The 19,354-nt window shown below is 40.5% G+C and overlaps 1 protein-coding gene and 1 non-coding gene across 13 annotated transcripts in view; one reads left to right on the top strand and one right to left on the bottom strand.

The window, feature by feature from the left end:
- KIAA0586 (KIAA0586 ortholog) overlaps window positions 1-19,354 on the top strand; it is a 117,815-nt gene that overhangs the window by 28,886 nt on the left and 69,575 nt on the right. For 10 of the 12 annotated variants that reach the window (XR_011380689.1, XR_007910261.2, XM_008269722.4 and 7 more), the window contains 9 exons: window positions 1,170-1,302; window positions 1,912-2,129; window positions 2,909-2,981; window positions 4,821-5,051; window positions 5,956-6,130; window positions 10,355-10,549; window positions 12,370-12,557; window positions 16,427-16,531; window positions 17,771-17,851. Coding sequence is in view for 10 of the 12 variants with exons in the window: in XM_008269722.4 (XP_008267944.2) it covers window positions 1,170-1,302; window positions 1,912-2,129; window positions 2,909-2,981; window positions 4,821-5,051; window positions 5,956-6,130; window positions 10,355-10,549; window positions 12,370-12,557; window positions 16,427-16,531; window positions 17,771-17,851 (1,399 nt within the window). In the remaining 2 variants the exon portion in view is untranslated. The remainder of the gene's footprint in view (window positions 1-1,169; window positions 1,303-1,911; window positions 2,130-2,908; window positions 2,982-4,820; window positions 5,052-5,955; window positions 6,131-10,354; window positions 10,550-12,369; window positions 12,558-16,426; window positions 16,532-17,770; window positions 17,852-19,354) is intronic. The other 2 variants (XM_008269716.4, XM_051822212.2) reach the window with 2 other exon arrangements.
- On the bottom strand, window positions 17,083-17,190 carry LOC127483870 (U6 spliceosomal RNA). The gene has a single exon (XR_007910664.2). It is a non-coding gene; the product is annotated as a U6 spliceosomal RNA (small nuclear RNA).

Raw genomic sequence — 19,354 nt, 5'->3', positions numbered from 1 at the left:
AAAGGTCTTCTGTTGGTTTACCCCCTAAATGGCTGCTACGGACGGAGCTACGCCGATCCGAAGCCAGGAGCCAGGTACTTCTTCCTGGTCTCCAACGCAGGTGCAGGCACCCAAGCACTTGGGCCATCCTCCACTGCCCTCCCGGGCCACAGCAGAGAGCTGGACTGGAAGAGGAGCAACCGGGACTAGAACCCAGCGCCCATATGGAATGCCGGTGCCGCAGGTGGAGGATTAATCAAGTGAGCCACGGCGCTGGCCCCAACCTCCCTCTCGTTATTGGTCATTCTTTATTTGGCAAGACTTTGTTCTTAGACTTTCCTTTAAGTTTCTGAACTGATTTATTTAGTATCTTTTTCTTTTTTTATGAGACTTTTTGTTTTTAATGATTTATTTATTTGAAAGGCAGAGTTACAGAGAGAGAGAGAGAGTGAAAGAGAGAGCATGAGAGCACTTTTGTCTGCTGGTTCACTCACCAAATGGCCACAATGGCCAGAGCTGGACTGGTCCAAAGCCAGGACCCAGAGCTTTTTCTGGGTCTCCTATGTGGGTGTAGAGTTCCAAGCTCTTGGGCCATCTCGTGCAGCTTTCCCAGGCACATTAGCATGGAGCTGGATCCGAAGTGGAGCAGCCAGGCCTATATGGGATGCCGGTGCTACAGGCAGCAGCTTTACCCCTGGCGCTGGAGCTGCAAGGCTGTTTGTTTTCAGAGCTACCACAGATTTAGGGAAAGGGGCCTGCGGTTGGGGCAAATATAAAACTGCTATAAAGCTTACTCTTCTTACTGGGAGTTGGGTATTTTTCTTAAATAAATATGACTTGTTGCAAGCTTTTTTTTTTTTTAATTGTCAGAGTTCTGAAAAAATTTAATGATTTTGGTCGTATTCTCACTTTTATGGCAGATTAGCTTTGTCCCACTGATTTGGAAATACTTCTGAATGTTAATGTATTGAATGAAAAACCTATTTCTTTTTTCCCTTCTGTCCCTATACCTTTCTGTCAGTTTAATTTTGTCTTATGATTTTCTGTTTAGTATGTTCATTACATAACTGCTTAATGGGATACCATTTAGTAATATATAACTACCTTTCAAATAGAATGTTTAAAAAATTTGTGTAGTCATATGCTTTTTAAATTTATGATAATAGAAAATTTTTTTTAATCTTCTGTAGCTTTGAAACTCAGCCTTCTCAAAGATTTCCTTCCTATGAAGAGCTAGGAACAGCTGAAGTGACTGCACAGAAGTCTGAAGACACTCTTCCTGATCTTGGCCAAAAGAACAAAGATACAGACGGCATGCTCCAGGTAAAGTGTTAAAAATTGATGGTGTGTAAAGGTGAAAATCAGGGAGGAATTAAGAAGTTATGAAGACAGACATCAAGAGGAAATGTGAAGATAAAGCAGTGAAAGAGACACTTCAGCCACTTTCTCAGAACCCTGCCCAAGTGGCCTCTATTTAGCACTGCTTGGCAAGGACTGAGTCACATGGCCCTCTGCGGCTTCTAGCTGCTTCTGGAGAAGGAGAAAGGGAAGAGGCCATGAATGGCCCCAGTGTGTAAATGGTTCTTGTTTGTCTGATCTGCAGGCTCTGCCCCACTTAGAGCTAACGTTCTCTTACTTGATTTTAGCTTTCTCCAGCAGATCTTTCACTGGCCACTGGGTTATCTAGCACTTCTATGGATCTCCTATCTGTATTTTATTTAACACTCTTGTTAGTACTTCTAAATGCAGACAAACAAATCTATAATTGCCGAGTATTCTTTTGTCACTCTTCAGTCTGACAAATTGAGTTCTTGGAATATATTGACATAGAATAGGGCCACAAGGATAGCAATAACAGTAATTGCTCTTGATTGGATTAAAATAATCAATGTCAACTTTGTGTGATAACTTTTTGCCTGTTTTTCTTTTAAGGCAAAAGAATCTCTGATGTTGAGGCTTGCTGATCTCCCACAGAATTCAGCTAAGCTTCGAACAGCCAGCACGACAAGATCTGTTTTGAAGGATGCTGAGAAGATTTTGAGAGGAGTACAAAACAATAAAAAAGTACTTGAAGAAAACTTGGAAGCTATTATCCGTGCGAAGGATGGAGCTGCCGTGTATTCCTTCATCAGTGCTTTGTCTACAGATAGGTAGGCGGGATGGTGACATCCCCACGAAATTTATGACGCTCCCGCTTTGCTTTAAACATTTTTTTTTACTAAATCTTTCACCTTACTTAAAGTGTTTCAATATTTAGAAAATATCATTTATTGGTTTTGAAAATGTGGAACTTATTATAAAGTTGGAATTTGGATATATATTTGGTGGTACCAGTTTTTCCAATGGAAATTTTCTTTTTAATTTTTTTTTCTCTTTTTGGTACACATCTTCTATGGTTCTTTTAAAAGACTTATCTTTCAGGCCGGCGCCACGGCTCACTAGGCTAATTCTCCGCCTTGCGGCACCGGCACACTGGGTTCTAGTCCCAGTCGGGGCGCCGGATTCTGTCCCGGTTGCCCCTCTTCCAGGCCAGCTCTCTGCTGTGGCCAGGGAGTGTAGTGGAGGATGGCCCAAGTCCTTGGGCCCTGCACCCACATGGGAGACCAGGAGAAGCACCTGGCTCCTGGCTTTGGATCAGCGTGATGCACCAGCTGCAGCACGCCGGCCGCGGCGGCCATTGGAGGGTGAACCAGCAGCAAAAGGAAGACCTTTCTCTGTCTCTCTCTCTCTCTCACTGTCCACTCTGCCTGTCAAAAAAAAAAAAAAAGACTTATCTGTCATATAGTTGCTGAAAACTAATGACTTTGGTTTTTCCTTTTCAGATGAAGCATATTTTATAAATTCAAAACTAAATAAGAGTTAGAGCCAATCAAGACCCTGTTGTCAGGATATGAAATGCCAATTTAAGAACACTTTTTCTGTTTTGTAGGGAAATATCAGAGAAGATTAGGATTAAGAAGACAGTAGATGAGTGGATTAAAACTATTTCTGCAGAAATTCAGGTATGGCTTTGAAAAAATTGAAAATTAAGTGAGTTCTCAGATGATAGCATTGATTCCAATTTATAAGTATCACCCTTGCTCTCCAAATATTCCTTATATATAAGTCCACTTATAGTTCTTAATTTCACTCTGTCACTTTATATTTACTTACGATAAATTCGATTTTAATAAGTACTTTATCTGATAAATTATACTGTGGGTCTTATCTGGCAAGCTGTTGCATAATAGCTAAAATATAATTCAGCCATAATATTTAGACAAGAAAAGAATTATAGTTGCCAAGATATTCCAAGATAGCAGATTTTGGGGGACCTGCATCATGGTATAGTAGATAACACCACTGCTTAGATGCTGACATCTCATATGGGCCATGGTTCATGTCCTGGCTGCTCCGTTTCGATCCAGCTCCTTGCCTAGTGGTCTGGGAAAAGCAGCAAAAAATGGTCCAAGTGTTTGGGCCCCTACCACCCACGTGGGAGACCCAGATAGGGCTCCTGGCTCCTGCTTTCAGCCTGACCCAGCCCTGGCCACTGCAGTCATCTGGGGAGTGAACCAGCAGATGTAATATCTCTCTCTCTCTGTGTCTCTTCCTCTCTATGTAACTCTGACTTTCAAAATAAATAAATAAATCTTAAAAAGAAGTAACCCAGCAGATGGAGAAGCCTTGGTTCACCAAAGTGAGAACACTAGTAACGCTTATTTAAAGGGGAAAACCCCTGCTAGATTACCATGGTACTGAATTTGCAGCCTCTTTCTCACATCCACAAAGGACATGGTATGTCTTTGGACATCAGTGATACAAGATTCTGGAGCTAGTTTTTTCAAAGGTTTAGTAATTTAAAGGAAATTCTTAAAGGTTATATATTTGGGAGAGCAGAACTAGATAAATGGGTTTTTCTTCCCCCTGAACCTTAAAATGTGCTTGCATGCTTACTCAAGGTAAACACGGAAATATGTTTTGAAACTTTGCTGCTTAAGAATATATATCTAACGTAGTAATGAAGAATTTGTTTCCTCTGTTATGCAATGCCCCAGAAACAAAGCTGTAGTAAGATGAAGTAAGAGTCAGAAGATTCAGAGTCTGGGTATGTCCTTCTATTACTCTGAATTCCATATGGAACCGTGTGTTTAAATCTTCAAATCATTTAATTTATAAATGTTTGCCTTTTTTGGGAAACTTATTTATTTATTTATTTAATTAAACATTTTTTAAAAGTTTTATTTATTTGAGAGATAGAGTTACAGACAGTGAGAGGGAGAGACAGGGAGAAAGGTCCTCCATCTGCTGGCTCACTCCCAAAATGGCTGCAATGGCCAGAGCTGCACCGATCCGAAGCCAGGAGTCAGAAGCCTCTTTAGGGTCTCACACACGGGAGCAGGGGCCCAAGGACTTGGGCCGTCTTCCACTGCTTTCCCAGGCCATAGCAGAGAGCTGGATGGGAATTGGAGCAGCCGGAACTTGAACCGCCACTCATATGGGATGCCGGCACTGCTGGCGGAGATTTAACCTATTGCGCCACAGTGTCGGCCCCTCATTTATTTTTTAATGTAGTTACAAATTCACATGGTTCAAGCATCAACATTTATATTATAAAATGGTTTATCATTACAAGCAAAGATGTACCCTCTTACCCCTGTTCCTCTTTTACCCTGATCCTTAAGATATCAGTCTTTTATTCTTCTAGAAAATTTTTATTCATATATAAGCCAGTAGTCTTTAAAGTCTTTAAAATTGCCAACTATGTTTATATAAGAGCAAAAATAAATTATAAGAGTTTGTGGTATGACAGCATTATTTTTTCATGGATTTTAAGTAGTTTTAATTTTATTTATGTTAAGGATGAGCTGACAAGAAAAGATTATGAACAAAAAAGATTTGATCAGAAGATTCAAAGGAACAAGAAAGCTCAGAATATGAGTAAAGATATTAAAGCCAACACACAAGACAAAACTGTAAACAAATCTGCAATTCCAAGAAAATATTCTCACAAACAAGTAGAGGAGCATTTTAGAACTCTACCAGTGAGGAACACCCCCGCCTCGAGTTTACAGAAAAAAGAGAGGAAAGAAGTAAGATCCTGATCTGGTTTTGTGACATAAAATTTGCATTGTAATTGATCATTTTCTTTAAGATATAAATGAAGATGCCTTAAAAATATGAAGGACTATACCATTGTCAACTGTCTTTACACTACTGATATTTAGAGTTTGGGATCCAGACTATGCAAAGCACTACACAAAATCCATTGTTTCTTCTGTCTGAGATCTCACATTTAGAACCTATTTTTATATTTATAGCGGGTTTATCTAGAGATCATCCAGTCTAAAAACTATATTTTCTAGTTCGTGGTACTCAAAAGTGTGTTCCTTTTAAAATATATACATACATATCATGCATACATGATCTTTATCAGGTTAACAAATGCATGTTTACTGCCTAGTGAGTGCAAGGCATGGTACTGGATGCCATGAAGGGAATTTTTTTGATTGCTCTAGTTAAGCTAACTTTCTTAATTCCAAACATTGAGCAGATAAGTAAAGCATCTAATTCAGTGCTTGGCACTTAGTTGATGCTCAATAAATGCTGCCTTTTGGTGGTATTTAGATTATGGTTTTAGGTGGGGTCAGGAATGTGTAAAGTCATATAAAGATTAGGTTTATTGATTTTTATTTTAGTTGAATATAAGAAATATATAAAATGTTTTTAAGCATTACCTTTTTAGTATTGAATATGCTTAGTAATGCAAGACCCTTCATGGTTCTAGGGTGGATGATTTTTATATTTATAATGAACTAATGTTTGAAGATTATATCCAGAATTTAAAGACTGTATAAGACAGAGGATTTTTCTAACCTGGTAATTATCATTGTACTTAAGCTAGCAACAGGAGGCTTTAGAAAAATTAGATAACTGATGACTTTAGAAAAATGAGATAAATATTTGGTGGTGAATTGAGTAACTTTGTGTATACAGGGGGTTTTGAAAGCAACCGCAGTGATACAAGATGAGGATTATATGTTACAAATTTATGGAAAACCAGTTTATCAGGGTCATCGCAGCACTCTTAAAAAAGGACCGTATCTCAGATTTAATTCTCCATCTCCTAAATCCAAGCCACAGAGACCAAGAGTAATAGAACGAGTTAAAGGTAAAGAACTTTATTTTTTGTGTTCAACCTCATTTTCTATGGTGTCAGTTTCATATGAAAATTTCCTTTTGTTTGCTTTTTATTTATTAGTTAGAAAAACAGTTCAAATTATATAATGTTTAGAGATGGAAGAATGATTCCTTCTAGGGGAGGTAAGAAGAAATAGACCAGGGGCCAGCGCTGTGGCGCAGTGGGTTAATGCTGTGGCCTGATGCGCCAGCATCCCATATGGGCGCCGGTTCGAGACCCCGCTGCTCTCTTCCAGTCCAGCTCTCTGCTGTGGCCTGGGAAAGCAGTAGAAGATGGCCCAAGTCCTTGGGCCCCTACACCAGCATGGGAGATCTGGAAGAAGCTCCTGGCTCCTGGCTTTGGATCGGCGCAGCGCCGGCCATTGAGGTCATCTGGGGAGTGAACCATTGGATGGAAGACCTCTCTCTTTCTCTCTTTCTCTCTCTCTCTTTCTCTCTGCCTCTCCTCTCTTTGTGTAACTCTGCTTTTGAAGAAATAAATAAATCTTAAAAAAAAAAAAAAAAGAAATAGATCAGAATTTAGGGGCTAGTGTTGTGACATAGTGGGTTAAGCTACTGTCTGCATTGTTACCATCCCATATGGGCACCAGTTTGATACCCAGCTGCTGTACTTCTGATCCAGCTCCCTGCTATTGTGCCCAGGAAAGCAGCAGAGGATGAGCCAAGTCCTTGGGTCCTTGAACCCATGTGGGAGACCCAGAAGAAGCTCCTGGCTTTGGCTTAGCCCAGCCTCCGCCATTGAAGCCATTTGGGAAGTGAACCAGTGGATGGAAGATCTCTCTCTCTGTCTCTCCTTCTCTGTCTTGCTTTTCAAATAAATAAATAAATCTTAAAAAAAGACCATAATTTAAAGATTAAGATACAAGATAGGAATAAGTTGGAAGTAATTTAGGATTAAATGGTATCTTCAGATAAAGCATCATAAAATTCTTATTTAGGAGATAATGAATCTTGATTAATCATAATTATTATCTAGGAAGAGTAGACATTTCCTCGAATTCTTTGGTCCATCATATTGTTAAGAACAGAAAGATCAGCTATATGCCATCTACTGTTGTAGCAGGGGTGGGGAGGTCTTTCCTGCCAAGGGCCATTTGTATATGTATTACATCATTCATGGGCTGTACAAAATTATCAACTTAAAAATTACTGAATTTTGAGTTCTGCCCTGCAGTTGCCTTGGCAGGGCTAGACCAAATGATTCTGTGGGCCTTATGTGGCACATAGGCCTGGTGTTCCCCAACCCTGCCCACTTGACTGTTTTGTTTGTCTTCAAAGAGCTTTTGAGAGCAAAGATTAAAAAATGTACTTGGGTCATCTTCTGTTGCTTTTCCAGGCACATTAGCACGGAGCTGGATCAGAAGTAGAGCAACTGGGACTTCAATGGGTGATCCAGTATGGGATGCTAGCATTCTAGGTGGCAAAGCTCACTGTACCACAAAGGCTGGCTCCAAATTGAAGTTTGGGGCTGATGCTGTGGTGTATTGGGTAAAGCCGCCACCTGCAGCACCAGTGTCCCATATGGACTCCTGTTAGAGTCCCTGCTGCTTCATTTCCAATCCAGCTCCCTGCTGATATGCCTGAGAGAGCAGCAGAGGATGACCTAAATCCTTGGGACCCCACACCCATGTGGGAGACCCGGAAGAAGCTCCTGGTTTTGGCCTGGCCCAGCTCCTGACATTGTGGCCATATGGGGAAGGAATCAGTGGATGGAAGACCCCTCTCTCTCTTTCTGTAACTCTGTCTTTCAAATAAATAAATGAATCTATTTTTTTAAAGATTTATTTGTTCACTTGAAACTCAGAGTTACACAGAGAGGGAAGGCAAGGCAGAAAGAGGGGGGGGGGGAGGAAAGGAGAGGGGAAAGGGGAGAGAGGAGAGAGAGAGAGAGAGAGAATTCTATCCACTGGTTCACTCCCCAATTGGCTGCAACAGTTGGAGGTTCGGAGCTGAGCTGATCCCAAGCCAGGAGCCAGGAGTTTCCTCCAGGTCTTCCCATATGTGTGCAGGGGCCCAAGGACTTGGGCCATCCTCTACTGCTTTCCCAAGCCATAGCGGAGAGCTGGGTAGGAAGAGGAGCAGCTGAGACTTGAACCAGTGCCCATATTGGATGCTGGCACTGCAGGTGGCAGCTTTACCCGCTACGCCACAGCGCTGGCCACAATAAATATATCTTTAAAAAAATATTTCTACTTTGGTGGGCGTGATTGGGAGCCTGTGGATATATGCCCATCCTGGGATTTTGGGCCCTCTGGAGAACTCCTCCTTCAGACACTTGCAAATGTAGTAATGTCAAGAAATTACTTCAAGGGGCTGGTATTGTGGCATAATGGGTAAAGCCGCCACCTGCAGTGCCGGCATTCTATATGGACGCTGGTTCGAGTCCTGGCTGCTCCTTTTCCAATCCAGCTCTCTGCTATGGCCTGGGAAAGCAGTGGAAGATGGCCCAAGTCCTTGGGCTTCTGCATCCATATGGGAAAACCTGGAAGAAGCTCCTGGCTTCAGATCGGCACAGCTCTGGCCGTTGTAGCCAATTGGGGAGTGAATCAGCAGATGGAAGACTCTGTCTCTGCCTTTCCTTCTCTTTCTGTATAACTCTGACTTTCAAAGAATTAAATCTTTAAAAACAAAAAGAAATTACTTCAAAAACATTTTAGTCATTTTTCCTCTGTACTTTTTTCTTCACTTTTCTTAGATTCCATAGAAATTTGTCCTCTCCAAAGAGACAGATAACTCAATTTTTATCTTTTTTTCAAAAGACTTATTTATTTGAAAGGCAGAACTACAGAGAGGCAGAGAGAGAGAGGGAGATAGAGAGAGAGAGAGAGGTCTTTTTCTGTGGATTCGTTCTGAGAGGAGGAGTGTGGTGGGGGCAAGAGGCATGGAGTCACCACACAGACCCCGGGAGTTGGATGAAAGTAGGCCAGAGGTGAATACCCCACAGACTCATTTATTTCAGTTGGTACAGCAGCTTATATAGCCGAGGCAGCCAATCTGGTCAAGGAGTGGTTTATGCCCTAACCATTCACAGCCTGTTGCCAGGCAGGCTCTGTTGCCAGGTGGTTTCCAGGGGGTTTCCAAAGCCATTCCTGAGTGACGCTGGCTTGCCAGTGGCCATCTTGGCATGGCCTTCTCATTCCACCACAGTCTTCCATCTGCTGGTTCACTCCCCAAATGGCCACACCAGCCAGAGCTGAGCTAATCCGAAGCCAGGAGCCAGGAGCCCCTTCCCATTCTCCCACGTGGGTTCAGGGTCCCCAGCACTTGAGCCGTCTTCTACTTTTCCAGACCATAGCAGAGAGCTGAATCAGAAGTGGAACAGCCGTTGACTTGAGCTGGTGCCCATACGGGATGCTGGCACTGCAGCCTGCAGCTTTACCCTCTACCCCACAGTGCCAGCCCCTCAATTTTTATCTTTTTAAGAATTTAGACTATTTTGTCTATATAGGTCTACTTATTAGGAATAGAAAAAAGTGTATAGTGACTAACTTCTATAAGGTTTAAGTTGATATAAAATGAGATTATCTATACATTGCTTCAAAGGGTAAACACTGGCTATTCAGAATTAAGTTATGATTAAAGGTGTAATGAGAAAAAAGTTGAAATCTAATTCCAAATAATGTTCCTATGGAAAAACAAATTGTATTCAAACATTCTGTCTGAATATTCTTCAGAAGCTTTTTATTCAGCATTTTTTTCTAGTCATTGTGTCTGCTCTGCCATAGTGGTTTTACTAGTTGTGAATCTATTCAGAGGCTAGTGAACTTTGCCTGAGCTCTCTAGTTCTGTAAATAATGTTTATATGAACTTAGCCATGGTCATTCGCTTATATATTGTCCCTGGCTGCTCTCCTTGAGTAGTTGCAGCTGAAATCTGATGACCTACAAGACTGAAATTTTTACTCTCTGGCCATTTGAGAAAAAATTTACCAACCTCTGGTTTGTATGTTACTTCTTTTTTGGGGCCCTGTAACCTTAATGTAGAATGAACTCTTGAGCTCTCAAAATTACTCAGACAACATTTTGTAACTGCTGCTGTTGCTTTGTACACACATACATAAAATGGCATTTACAAAAGAAAAAAAATACAGAATGAACTCCTTCTGTAAAGAAGAGTTGCTGTATTTCTAGAGGGCTGGATGGTGGTAGATATACAAGCAATATTTTTAAATATCTACGATTGGTGATTATCACAGGCACTAAAATCAAGTCAATAAGAACACAGACTGACTTTTATGCAACAAAGCCGGTGAAGATGGATTCTAAAATGCAGCATTCCCTTGCTACATTACCTCGTGTGGATCAGCAGTATGTATTCAGTCCAAGCAGAGAAATGCCTACTTTTTCAGGTACACTGGAAGGTCATCTGATTCCCATGGCAATTCTTTTAGGTAAGAACCGACAAAACAGGTGAGGTGAGTTTTAAATTCTTAGCAGTAGTGGAACATAAAAAAATTGTACTGGCACAACAGTCTCTTTTCCTGCATGTGTTGTGTATATTTGTGGGGAGGGCCTCAGAATGTATCTTATGCTGTGTAATATCTAGATCTCAAATGATGGGTTCTGTAAGCATTCTCTTGGTATTGCTATGGATGAAATGAAATTTAACGAAATGTTTTGACATGTGATGGATATTCATAAGAATTCAGGAACTTTGACTGGCTTGTTAATAATGTTATGACTTGGGAGAATTACTTTAAAGTACTTTTATGTACTTTTGAACTAGGCCATACTAAGTAAAATTTGTGTGGTGGTATGTTCTAAGTCAATAATTGGTTATTGATTTATTTGAGGTCTCTCAGTCATCATGTTAAAAATTGAGCAAATAATTTTTGGTTTAGCACCAGAACTTCTCTTTCTTTTAGTGTCATTGCTATTCTTAGTTTTTACAAATGATTTACATTGGAATAATTTTAATATAATTGTTAATTTTTTATTCGATGTGTTAATGGCATGTCAACCGGATAGTTAATTAATGTCTCCAAACATACTGTCTTAATATGCACCAGATACTATACTAAGCACGCTACATGTATTCACTCTATAAAGCATATGGCAGTATTATCAGTCTTACAGATAAAGAAACTGAGGCACAAAGAGTTAAGTAATTTTTGAAAGTCCTCACAGCTAGAGTGGGCCAAGGTTGAAACTCAGGTGGTCTGGCTTTAGAGTATGCTTTGAAAAATACATTGGACTGTTTCTCTTTACTTTGAAATGTAGAAAGCAAATGAAACTTAAAAATGAAAGATAACAGATTTTTTTAAAAGATTTATTTATTTATTTGAAAGGCCGAGTTATAGAGACAGAGAGAGAGACATCTTCTGTCCACTGGTTCACTCCGCAAATCGCTGCAATGGCTGGAGCTGGGCCCATCCAAAGCTAGGAGTCAGGAACTTTTTCCAGGTTTCCCACTCAGGTGCAGAGGCCCAATGACTTGGGCCATCTTCCATTGCTTTCCCAGGCACATTAGCAGGGAGCTGGATCTGAAGTGGAGCAGCGGGAACTTGAACCAGTGCCTATATGGGATACTGGTGCCACAGACAGCAGCTTTACCTGCTACACCGCAGCACCAGCCCCTTAACAAACAAGTTTTGACTTTTTTTTTTTTTTTAATTTGACAGGTAGAGTTATAGACAGTGAGAGGGAGAGACAGAGAGAAAGGTCTTCCTTCCGTTGGTTCACCCCCAAAATGGCTGCTACAGCCGGCGCTGTGTTGATCCGAAGCCAGGAGCCGGGTGCTTCTCCTGGTCTCCCATGCGAATGCAGGGGCCCACGCACTTGGGCCATCCTTCACTGCCCTCCCAGGCCACAGCAGAGAGCTGGGCTGGAAGAGGAGCAACCAGGACTAGAACCTGGCACCCATATGGGATGCTGGCGCCGCAGGTGGAGGATTAACCAAGTGAGCCATGGCGCTGGCCCTGATATGTTTTAAAATGTGTGTGATATTAGTGCCTGACAGCCTTTATTGTAATTATTAAATTAGTATATGTGAAGTGGTTGCTGCATTCAAGTGCCCGACAAATGTTGATACTGCTAAAAGGATTACACAGTGAGTGTTGACAGAGGTCAAGGTGGAGGCAGAGGGAATTGTCAGGTTGGTTCTTTCCTTTCTTGGGAGAAAAAAAGTCACAAAGATCCAGGTAGGGTAGTAGATTTCTTTTTCCTTTGATTTCTGAAATGTTTGACTCAATTTCTCCTCTAAACTTCTTAGGACAAACTCAAAGTAATAGTGATTCCATTCCACCTGCTGGAGTAATTGTGAACAAGCCACACCCTGTAACTGTGATTACTTCTATTCCCCCATCATCTCAAAGAAAAGAAACTGGAGTGAAGAAGCCCAACATAGCAGTTGTAGAAATGAAATCAGAAAAAAAGGATCCTCCTCATCTAACTGTGCAGGTATATGGGGTGCATGAGCAGTAAACTTTAAGAGGAAAAAAAATTATTTGGCTTAACATTCGTTCTTTTTTTTTTTTTTTTGACAGGCAGAGTGGACAGTGAGAGAGAGAGACAGAGAGAAAGGTCTTTCTTTGCCGTTGGTTCACCCTCCAATGGCCGCCGCGGCCAGCGCGCTGCGGCCGGCGCACCGCGCTGATCCGATGGCAGGAGCCAGGAGCCAGGTGCTTTTCCTGGTCTCCCATGGGGTGCAGGGCCCAAGCACCTGGGCCATCCTCCACTGCACTCCCTGGCCACAGCAGAGAGCTGGCCTGGAAGAGGGGCAACCGGGACAGAATCCGGCACCCCGACCGGGACTAGAACCTGGTGTGCCGGCGCCGCTAGGCGGAGGATTAGCCTAGTGAGCCACGGCGCCGGCCAGCATTCGTTCTTAATGTCCATTATATTGTTTTGTAAAAAGTTTTCTTTCATTATGGCTATCTTATTGTTCCAAACTGTGATAATAATTGGATATTTCTGTTCTTGTTCTGTGTGATTTAAGCTATTCTTCTGGCCTTTGACTCATATCCAGTTAGCCTGATAGTGTTCTAAAGGGAACAGTTGAATAGTATATTATAATTAATGTAAAACGGTTAATATGTGTGATTTATATAAGCAATACTTCAGGCATTGTCCATACATATATGAAAAATGGAATTAAGTTTCCATGAACTTTTTGAAGCCCCTAGTATAAGAAGACTTGAAAAAAGGCAGAGAGAGCTAATACTAAATACTCAAGTTGCTATGTCTTCCCAAATTAGAATATAACTTTAATGAAATTTAATTTTTAAACAATGACATTTTTTTTAGAAATTTGAACTTTAGGATAATTTTGATACAGGAAAGAAAAAAAGAGTTTAGAAAAATAAAAGGGTTTGGGTACTGATACAATACACTGTATTTCAGAGGTAGCCATGGTGATTTAGAAAGAATGTAATATTGATTGAGCCTTCATAAATCAGTGGGAAATGGGATTCTTATAAATGAAATAACGTATGCTGTACTACATTAGTGGGAAATGGGATTCTTATACATGAAATAACGTATGCTGTAATACATTAGCAATGTGGAAAGCAAGATCAATTTTAGACTCCAAATTCCTGCTGTGTAGCAAATGTACCAAATTAGTAATAGACAAAGTATAACTACAAAATATAAAAAAGAAAAGTTAAAAGATAATCGTATAGAATGTTTCTTACCAAAACTGAAGCTAAGTGTATGTATGAGACAAAACTTAAATATGTAGGAAAAATAGATTTCAATCTATAAAATGTAAAGCTTACATATGTAAAACAGAAATCCCAAGTTAAAAGGCAAACAGCAGGATTTGGTGTGGCCCAGAGGTTAAGTGGGTCCCTGCAGTGCCGGCATTCTGTGTTGAGCACCTGTTTGAGTCTGGCTGCTCCACTTCTGATCCATCTCCCTGCTAATGTGCCTAGAAAAGCAGAAGATGGCCCATGGCTTGGGCCGCTACCACCTACTTGGGGCCCCAAATGGAGTTCCAGGCTCTTGGCTTTGGCCTGGCCCAGCCCCAGCCTTTGTGGTCATTTGGGGAGAGAACCAGCAGATGGAAGATCTCTTTCTCTCCCCCTTTTCTCTCTTAAATTCTTCCTTTAAATAAATGAATTAACTTAAAAAAGGGGAAAACAACATAAAGTGAGGATATATGAAACGAAGATGCTAGTAAAGGATTTTTATTTCATTTCATTTATTTATTTGAGAAGTAGAGAGAGAAAGCTTCCATCCAGTGGTTTATTCTCCAGTTGCCTGTAAAGGCCAGTGCCAGGTCAGGTCAAAACCAGGAGCTGGAAACTCAGGCCAGTTCTCTTGTGAGTGGTAGGATCCCAACCACTGAAACCATCACTAACTGCCGGCCTGGTCTGCCTTAGCAGGAGACTGGATTCAGGAGCCAGAATTGTGTATTGAACCCAGGCACTTGGGATGAGGACTCTTAACCAATGACTTAAGCTCTAGGCCAAAAATTAATTTTTAAATATGAAACCTTTATATAGGGGCTGGCCTGAAGCACCGGCATCCCGTATGGGTGCCGGTTCAAGATCCAGCTGCTCCACTTCCAATCCAGCTCTCTGCTGTGGCCTGGGAAAACAGTGGAAGATGGCCCAAGTCCTTGGGCCCCGCACCCATGAGGGAGACGCGGAAGAAGCTCCTGGCTCCTGGGTTTGGATTGGCGCAGCTCCGGCTGTTGCGGCCAATTGAGGAGTGAACCATCAGATGGAAGACCTCTCTCTCTGCCTCTCCTCTCTCTAACTCTGACTTTCAAATAAATAAATAAATCTTTAAAAAAAAAAAAAAAAACCCTTTATATATTAAAAAGAAAACATATAGGCCCAAATCTAAAAGTCTTCAAAGGACAGGAATAAAATTCTACAAAAGAAGAAATAGAATTTATCAGCAAGCAAATTGAATAATTTAAGTTTTGCTAGTAGCTAAATAATGCAAATTAAAGTAATACTATATCTCCACTTACAAACTGCTGAAGCAGTCATATTATCTAATTTTAGTGAGAATTGGGTAAAACTTAGAATTAATTGTTTTTGATATTTAAACAAAAATTGTGTGGATTGTATTTTTTTTAATTAATTTATTTATTTGAAAGTCAGAGTTATACAGAGAGAGGAGAGGCAGAAAGAGAGGTTTTCCATCTGCTGGTTCACTCCCCATTTGGCCGCAACAGCTGGAGCTGAGCCGATCCAAAGCCAGGAGCTAGGAGCTTCTTCTGGTTATTCCACGTGGGTGCAGGGGCCCCAGCACTTGGGCCATCTTCTACTGCTTTCCCAGGCCACAGCAGAGAGCTGGATCGGAAGTGGAGCAGCTGGGACTCGAACTGGCACCCATATGGGATGGTGGTACTGCAGGCTGTGGCTTTACCTGCTATGCTGCAGCGCTGGCCTCTGGATTGTATTTCAACAGTTATTAACAAGGATCGTAAATTTCATGCCCTGTGGCCCAAGAAATGAATCTAATACCTGTCTGTCTATGTAGCATAATGAAGTCATTCAAAATTTGAGAAGGAAACTCTGTATATAAAGGTGTTTTTGGCCGGCGCCGCGGCTCACTAAGCTAATCCTCCGCCTTGTGGCACCGGCACACCGGATTCTAGTCCCGGTTGGGGCGCTGGATTCTGTCCCGGTTGCCCCTCTTCCAGGCCAGCTCTCTGCTGTGGCCAGGGAGTGCAGTGGAGGATGGCCCAAGTACTTGGGCCCTGCACTCGCATGGGAGACCAGGAGAAGTACCCTGGCTCCTGCCTTCGGATCAGCGCGATGCGCCGGCTGCAGCGCGCCGGCCGCGGCGGCCATTGGAGGGTGAACCAATGGCAAAAGGAAGACCTTTCTGTCTGTCTCTCTCTCTCTCACTATCCACTCTGCCTGTCAAAAAAACAAAAAAGTGTTTTTTGTGTTTGTGGTGAAAGATACATATAAGAGAAAAACTGGAAATATGCCAAAAGTTTACCAAGTACATAATTAATTAAGACCTTTATATTTGTTGAAATATTATGTAGTTGTTAAAAATAGCCTATACAGAAACATAATTAGGTATTTATGACCTAATAACAATGAAAAATTGGAAAGGAAAACTATCTTAAATTTTTACCTACATGTGAATAGATAGTAAAATTACAAAGGGAGTAGTGAAGATGAATTGTTTTGAGATGATAGGGTTTATGTGTTTCCCTTATAGTTTGTATAATATGCTTCCATAATTTAGTTATCCCATCAACTCCACAATAAAATCTTAAAGGATGTGTTTTCTTATCTTTCTGTCTAAAGATTTGAGTCAAATGACAACAGAAGGCTGGGTGTTTTCTGTTTTAGGTTTTACCCAATGTAGATATTGACAGCATCTCCAGTGGCAGTGCTGAGGTCAGTCCACCTCTGCCTAGTCCCAAAGAAGCATCTCCTCTGCAAGCCTGGATGCGGGTATATTTCAGAATTTTATCATAAGTGTCATTTTGAGTCCTGTTTGTCATTTCAACTCATGTTGTTCCACGTATAGCCTTTTATCATAATCATGTTATTTTTTTTTACTTATTTGAAAGGCTGAGTTACAGAGAGAGGGAGAGATAGAGATCTTACATCCACTGGCTCACTCTTCAAATGGCCACAATGGCCAGGGCTGGGTCAGGACTGGGCCAGGCCAAAGCCAGGAGCCTGGAACTCTATCTATCTGGGTCTCCCATGTGGATGGTGGGGGTCTAAGTCTAAGAGAGTAATCATAATCATGTCAGCCTGTTGATTAGTTGGTTTAAGTTGTATTGTTGATGGAGTCCTTGGCAGACAAACTCATTTAATTAAAGTTTAAAAATTTTTATTTGATACATAATAATTCTATGTATTTATGGTATACAGTGTGATGTTTCAATACATGCTGGAATGTGTAATGATCATATCAAGGTTATGAATGTTTCCATCACCTCAAACAAACATTTATCATTTCTTTGTGTCCTTTTATTTAATAAATATAAATTTCCAAAAATATGGAACGCTTCACGAATTTGCGTGTCATCCTTGCACAGGGGCCATGCTAATCCTTCTCTGTATCGTTCCAATTTTATTATATGTGCTACCAAAGCGAGCACTGTTTTTTATATTTTTTTCAGATTATTTATTAATTTGAAAGGCAGAGTTACAGACAGAGAAGAGACAGAAAGAGATCTTTTATCTGCTGGTTTATTCCCCAATTGGCTGCAGTGGCAAGGGTTGGACCAGGCTGAAGCCAGGAGCTTCATCTGGGTCTCCTGCGAGGGTGTAGGCACCCAAGTCCTTGGACCGTCTTCATCTGCTTTCCCAGGCGCATTAGCAGGAAGCTAAATCAGAAGTATAATAGGTGGAACTTGAACCAGAGCCCATATGGGATGACAGCATCTCAGGAAGCAGTTTAACTTGCTGCACCACTACGCTGGCCCCTCTACTAGATATTCTGAAATATACAGTTAATTGTTGTCAGTCCTAAATATTTAATTTCATATAGCTATTGGAAAGATGACCTAGTGACAGTGACTAGCTTGAATTTCATTCACTAATGAAATCAGTTCTTAGCAGGATATTTAAAATGGGTCCATGTAGCTTAGTTGAATTATGATAAATTATATATATTTAAAAACATATATAATATGTTTTTTATATAATATAAAAAAGTTTTTGAAAATTCTTTTTTAGACTCCAGAATTAATTAAGGTAGATGAAGATGAGCTGAAGTTTCCAGGAACTAACTTTGATGAAGTAATTGATGTAATACAGGTAACAAACTTAGAAATCATAACAAATTATTTTTATGCCAGTATTTTTCCAAATGATCAAGTATCATTTGACTATTAATATGACTATTATGTTACAGTGTTTTCAGAAATTTGATTTAACTTTTGAGTTAAATATGCTTTTTTTAAAATGTAAACTTGTTATTCTGTAGGACAGTACTGTCTTCATTTCTATTCCCTGTTTTCATGAAGCTTAATGACTATCTGCTGTTTCTCACCTAGATCATATCTCTCCTGGCTCCTAGTTCCTACTTTCTTTCTTTCCATTTTCTTTGGCTTCCCTCCTTCCAGTCTGTCTTAACTCTAACTTATTACATTTGTCTCTTTTGGTTTCTGGATTAGTGACAAGATTACCCTTTACATTGAGGAAAAATTGTAAATGGGCTAAAATTCAAGGGACGGTTCCATGTGGGAGAAAGAGTTATAGGATTGATAGAAATAGTAAACTAGTGGGGAAAAAAAGAGGAAGTAAAATATGAAGGCTGAGAGAAAAGATCATAGAACATAAAACTACTTGAATACTAATAATGTCAGTAGACTAGAGAAGACATTTATCTATATTTCTTTGACTTTCAAAGCTGAGATCATTTTGATTAATCACAAAATGAAATCCTATTTTAGCATATGAAGAAGTTATGCAATATGTTAATGCTCACAGGTATGTCTTCTTATGTGGGTGCCACTTGAATGTTTCGAAGTCAGGAACCTTATTTATCCTTATATTTTTAATGCCTAGTAAAAATATTTGGTAAAACTATTTATTCATCACACAAGTGAAAGTTATGTAAGAAGGAGAGGGTGTAGAGTTCAAAGACAAGTGTTCCTACCTTATCTGCCACTTTTAGCTATGGCCTTCATTTTTGTGATAGGAAAATATTATTGAATTATAATGTTTGAGATATTGAACTTTTTTGAGATACGTATTATATGGTGTGTTTATGATTTGCTTCACAATGATATGTAAAAGGGAAAGTGGACTTGAGGGCTGAGCCGTCTGGATGACACAGGGTTGATGCTTGTTAAAACTAGGGAGCAGGTAAATGGGATTCATGTGTAACAGATACAGTACATGGGTGCTACTTTCTTTTACTGTTAAATGTTATACCATTTTTTGTAGTAAAAAGTTTTTGAATTCCATAAATAATTTTTGATTGTGATGTTATGATACAAATAACTGCATTTTTAATGTAAATTATAGGTCCTGTAAGAACAATATTTGGAAGCAATCAATTTTTTAATGGTAATAAGTTCATAAATTTCTAGAGGGAAATGTTAATAATGGTTTATGCAGGAATAACCAAGTTTTCTAGTTTGTTTTATGATTCTATAAAATAATATTGGATTTTGGCCGGCGCTGCAGCTCACTAGGCTAATCCTCCGCCTGTGGCACTGGCACCCCAGGTTCTAGTCCCAGTTGGCACACCGGATTCTGTCCCGGTTGCTCCTCTTCCAGGCCAGCTCTCTTCTGTGGCCCGGGAGGGCAGTG

Source organism: Oryctolagus cuniculus, chromosome 12 (genome assembly GCF_964237555.1).
Source record: "Oryctolagus cuniculus chromosome 12, mOryCun1.1, whole genome shotgun sequence".
NCBI lineage: Eukaryota > Metazoa > Chordata > Mammalia > Lagomorpha > Leporidae > Oryctolagus > Oryctolagus cuniculus.
The sequence above is the reverse complement of the archived record's forward strand: the minus strand, read 5'-3'. Positions and strand labels throughout refer to the sequence as shown.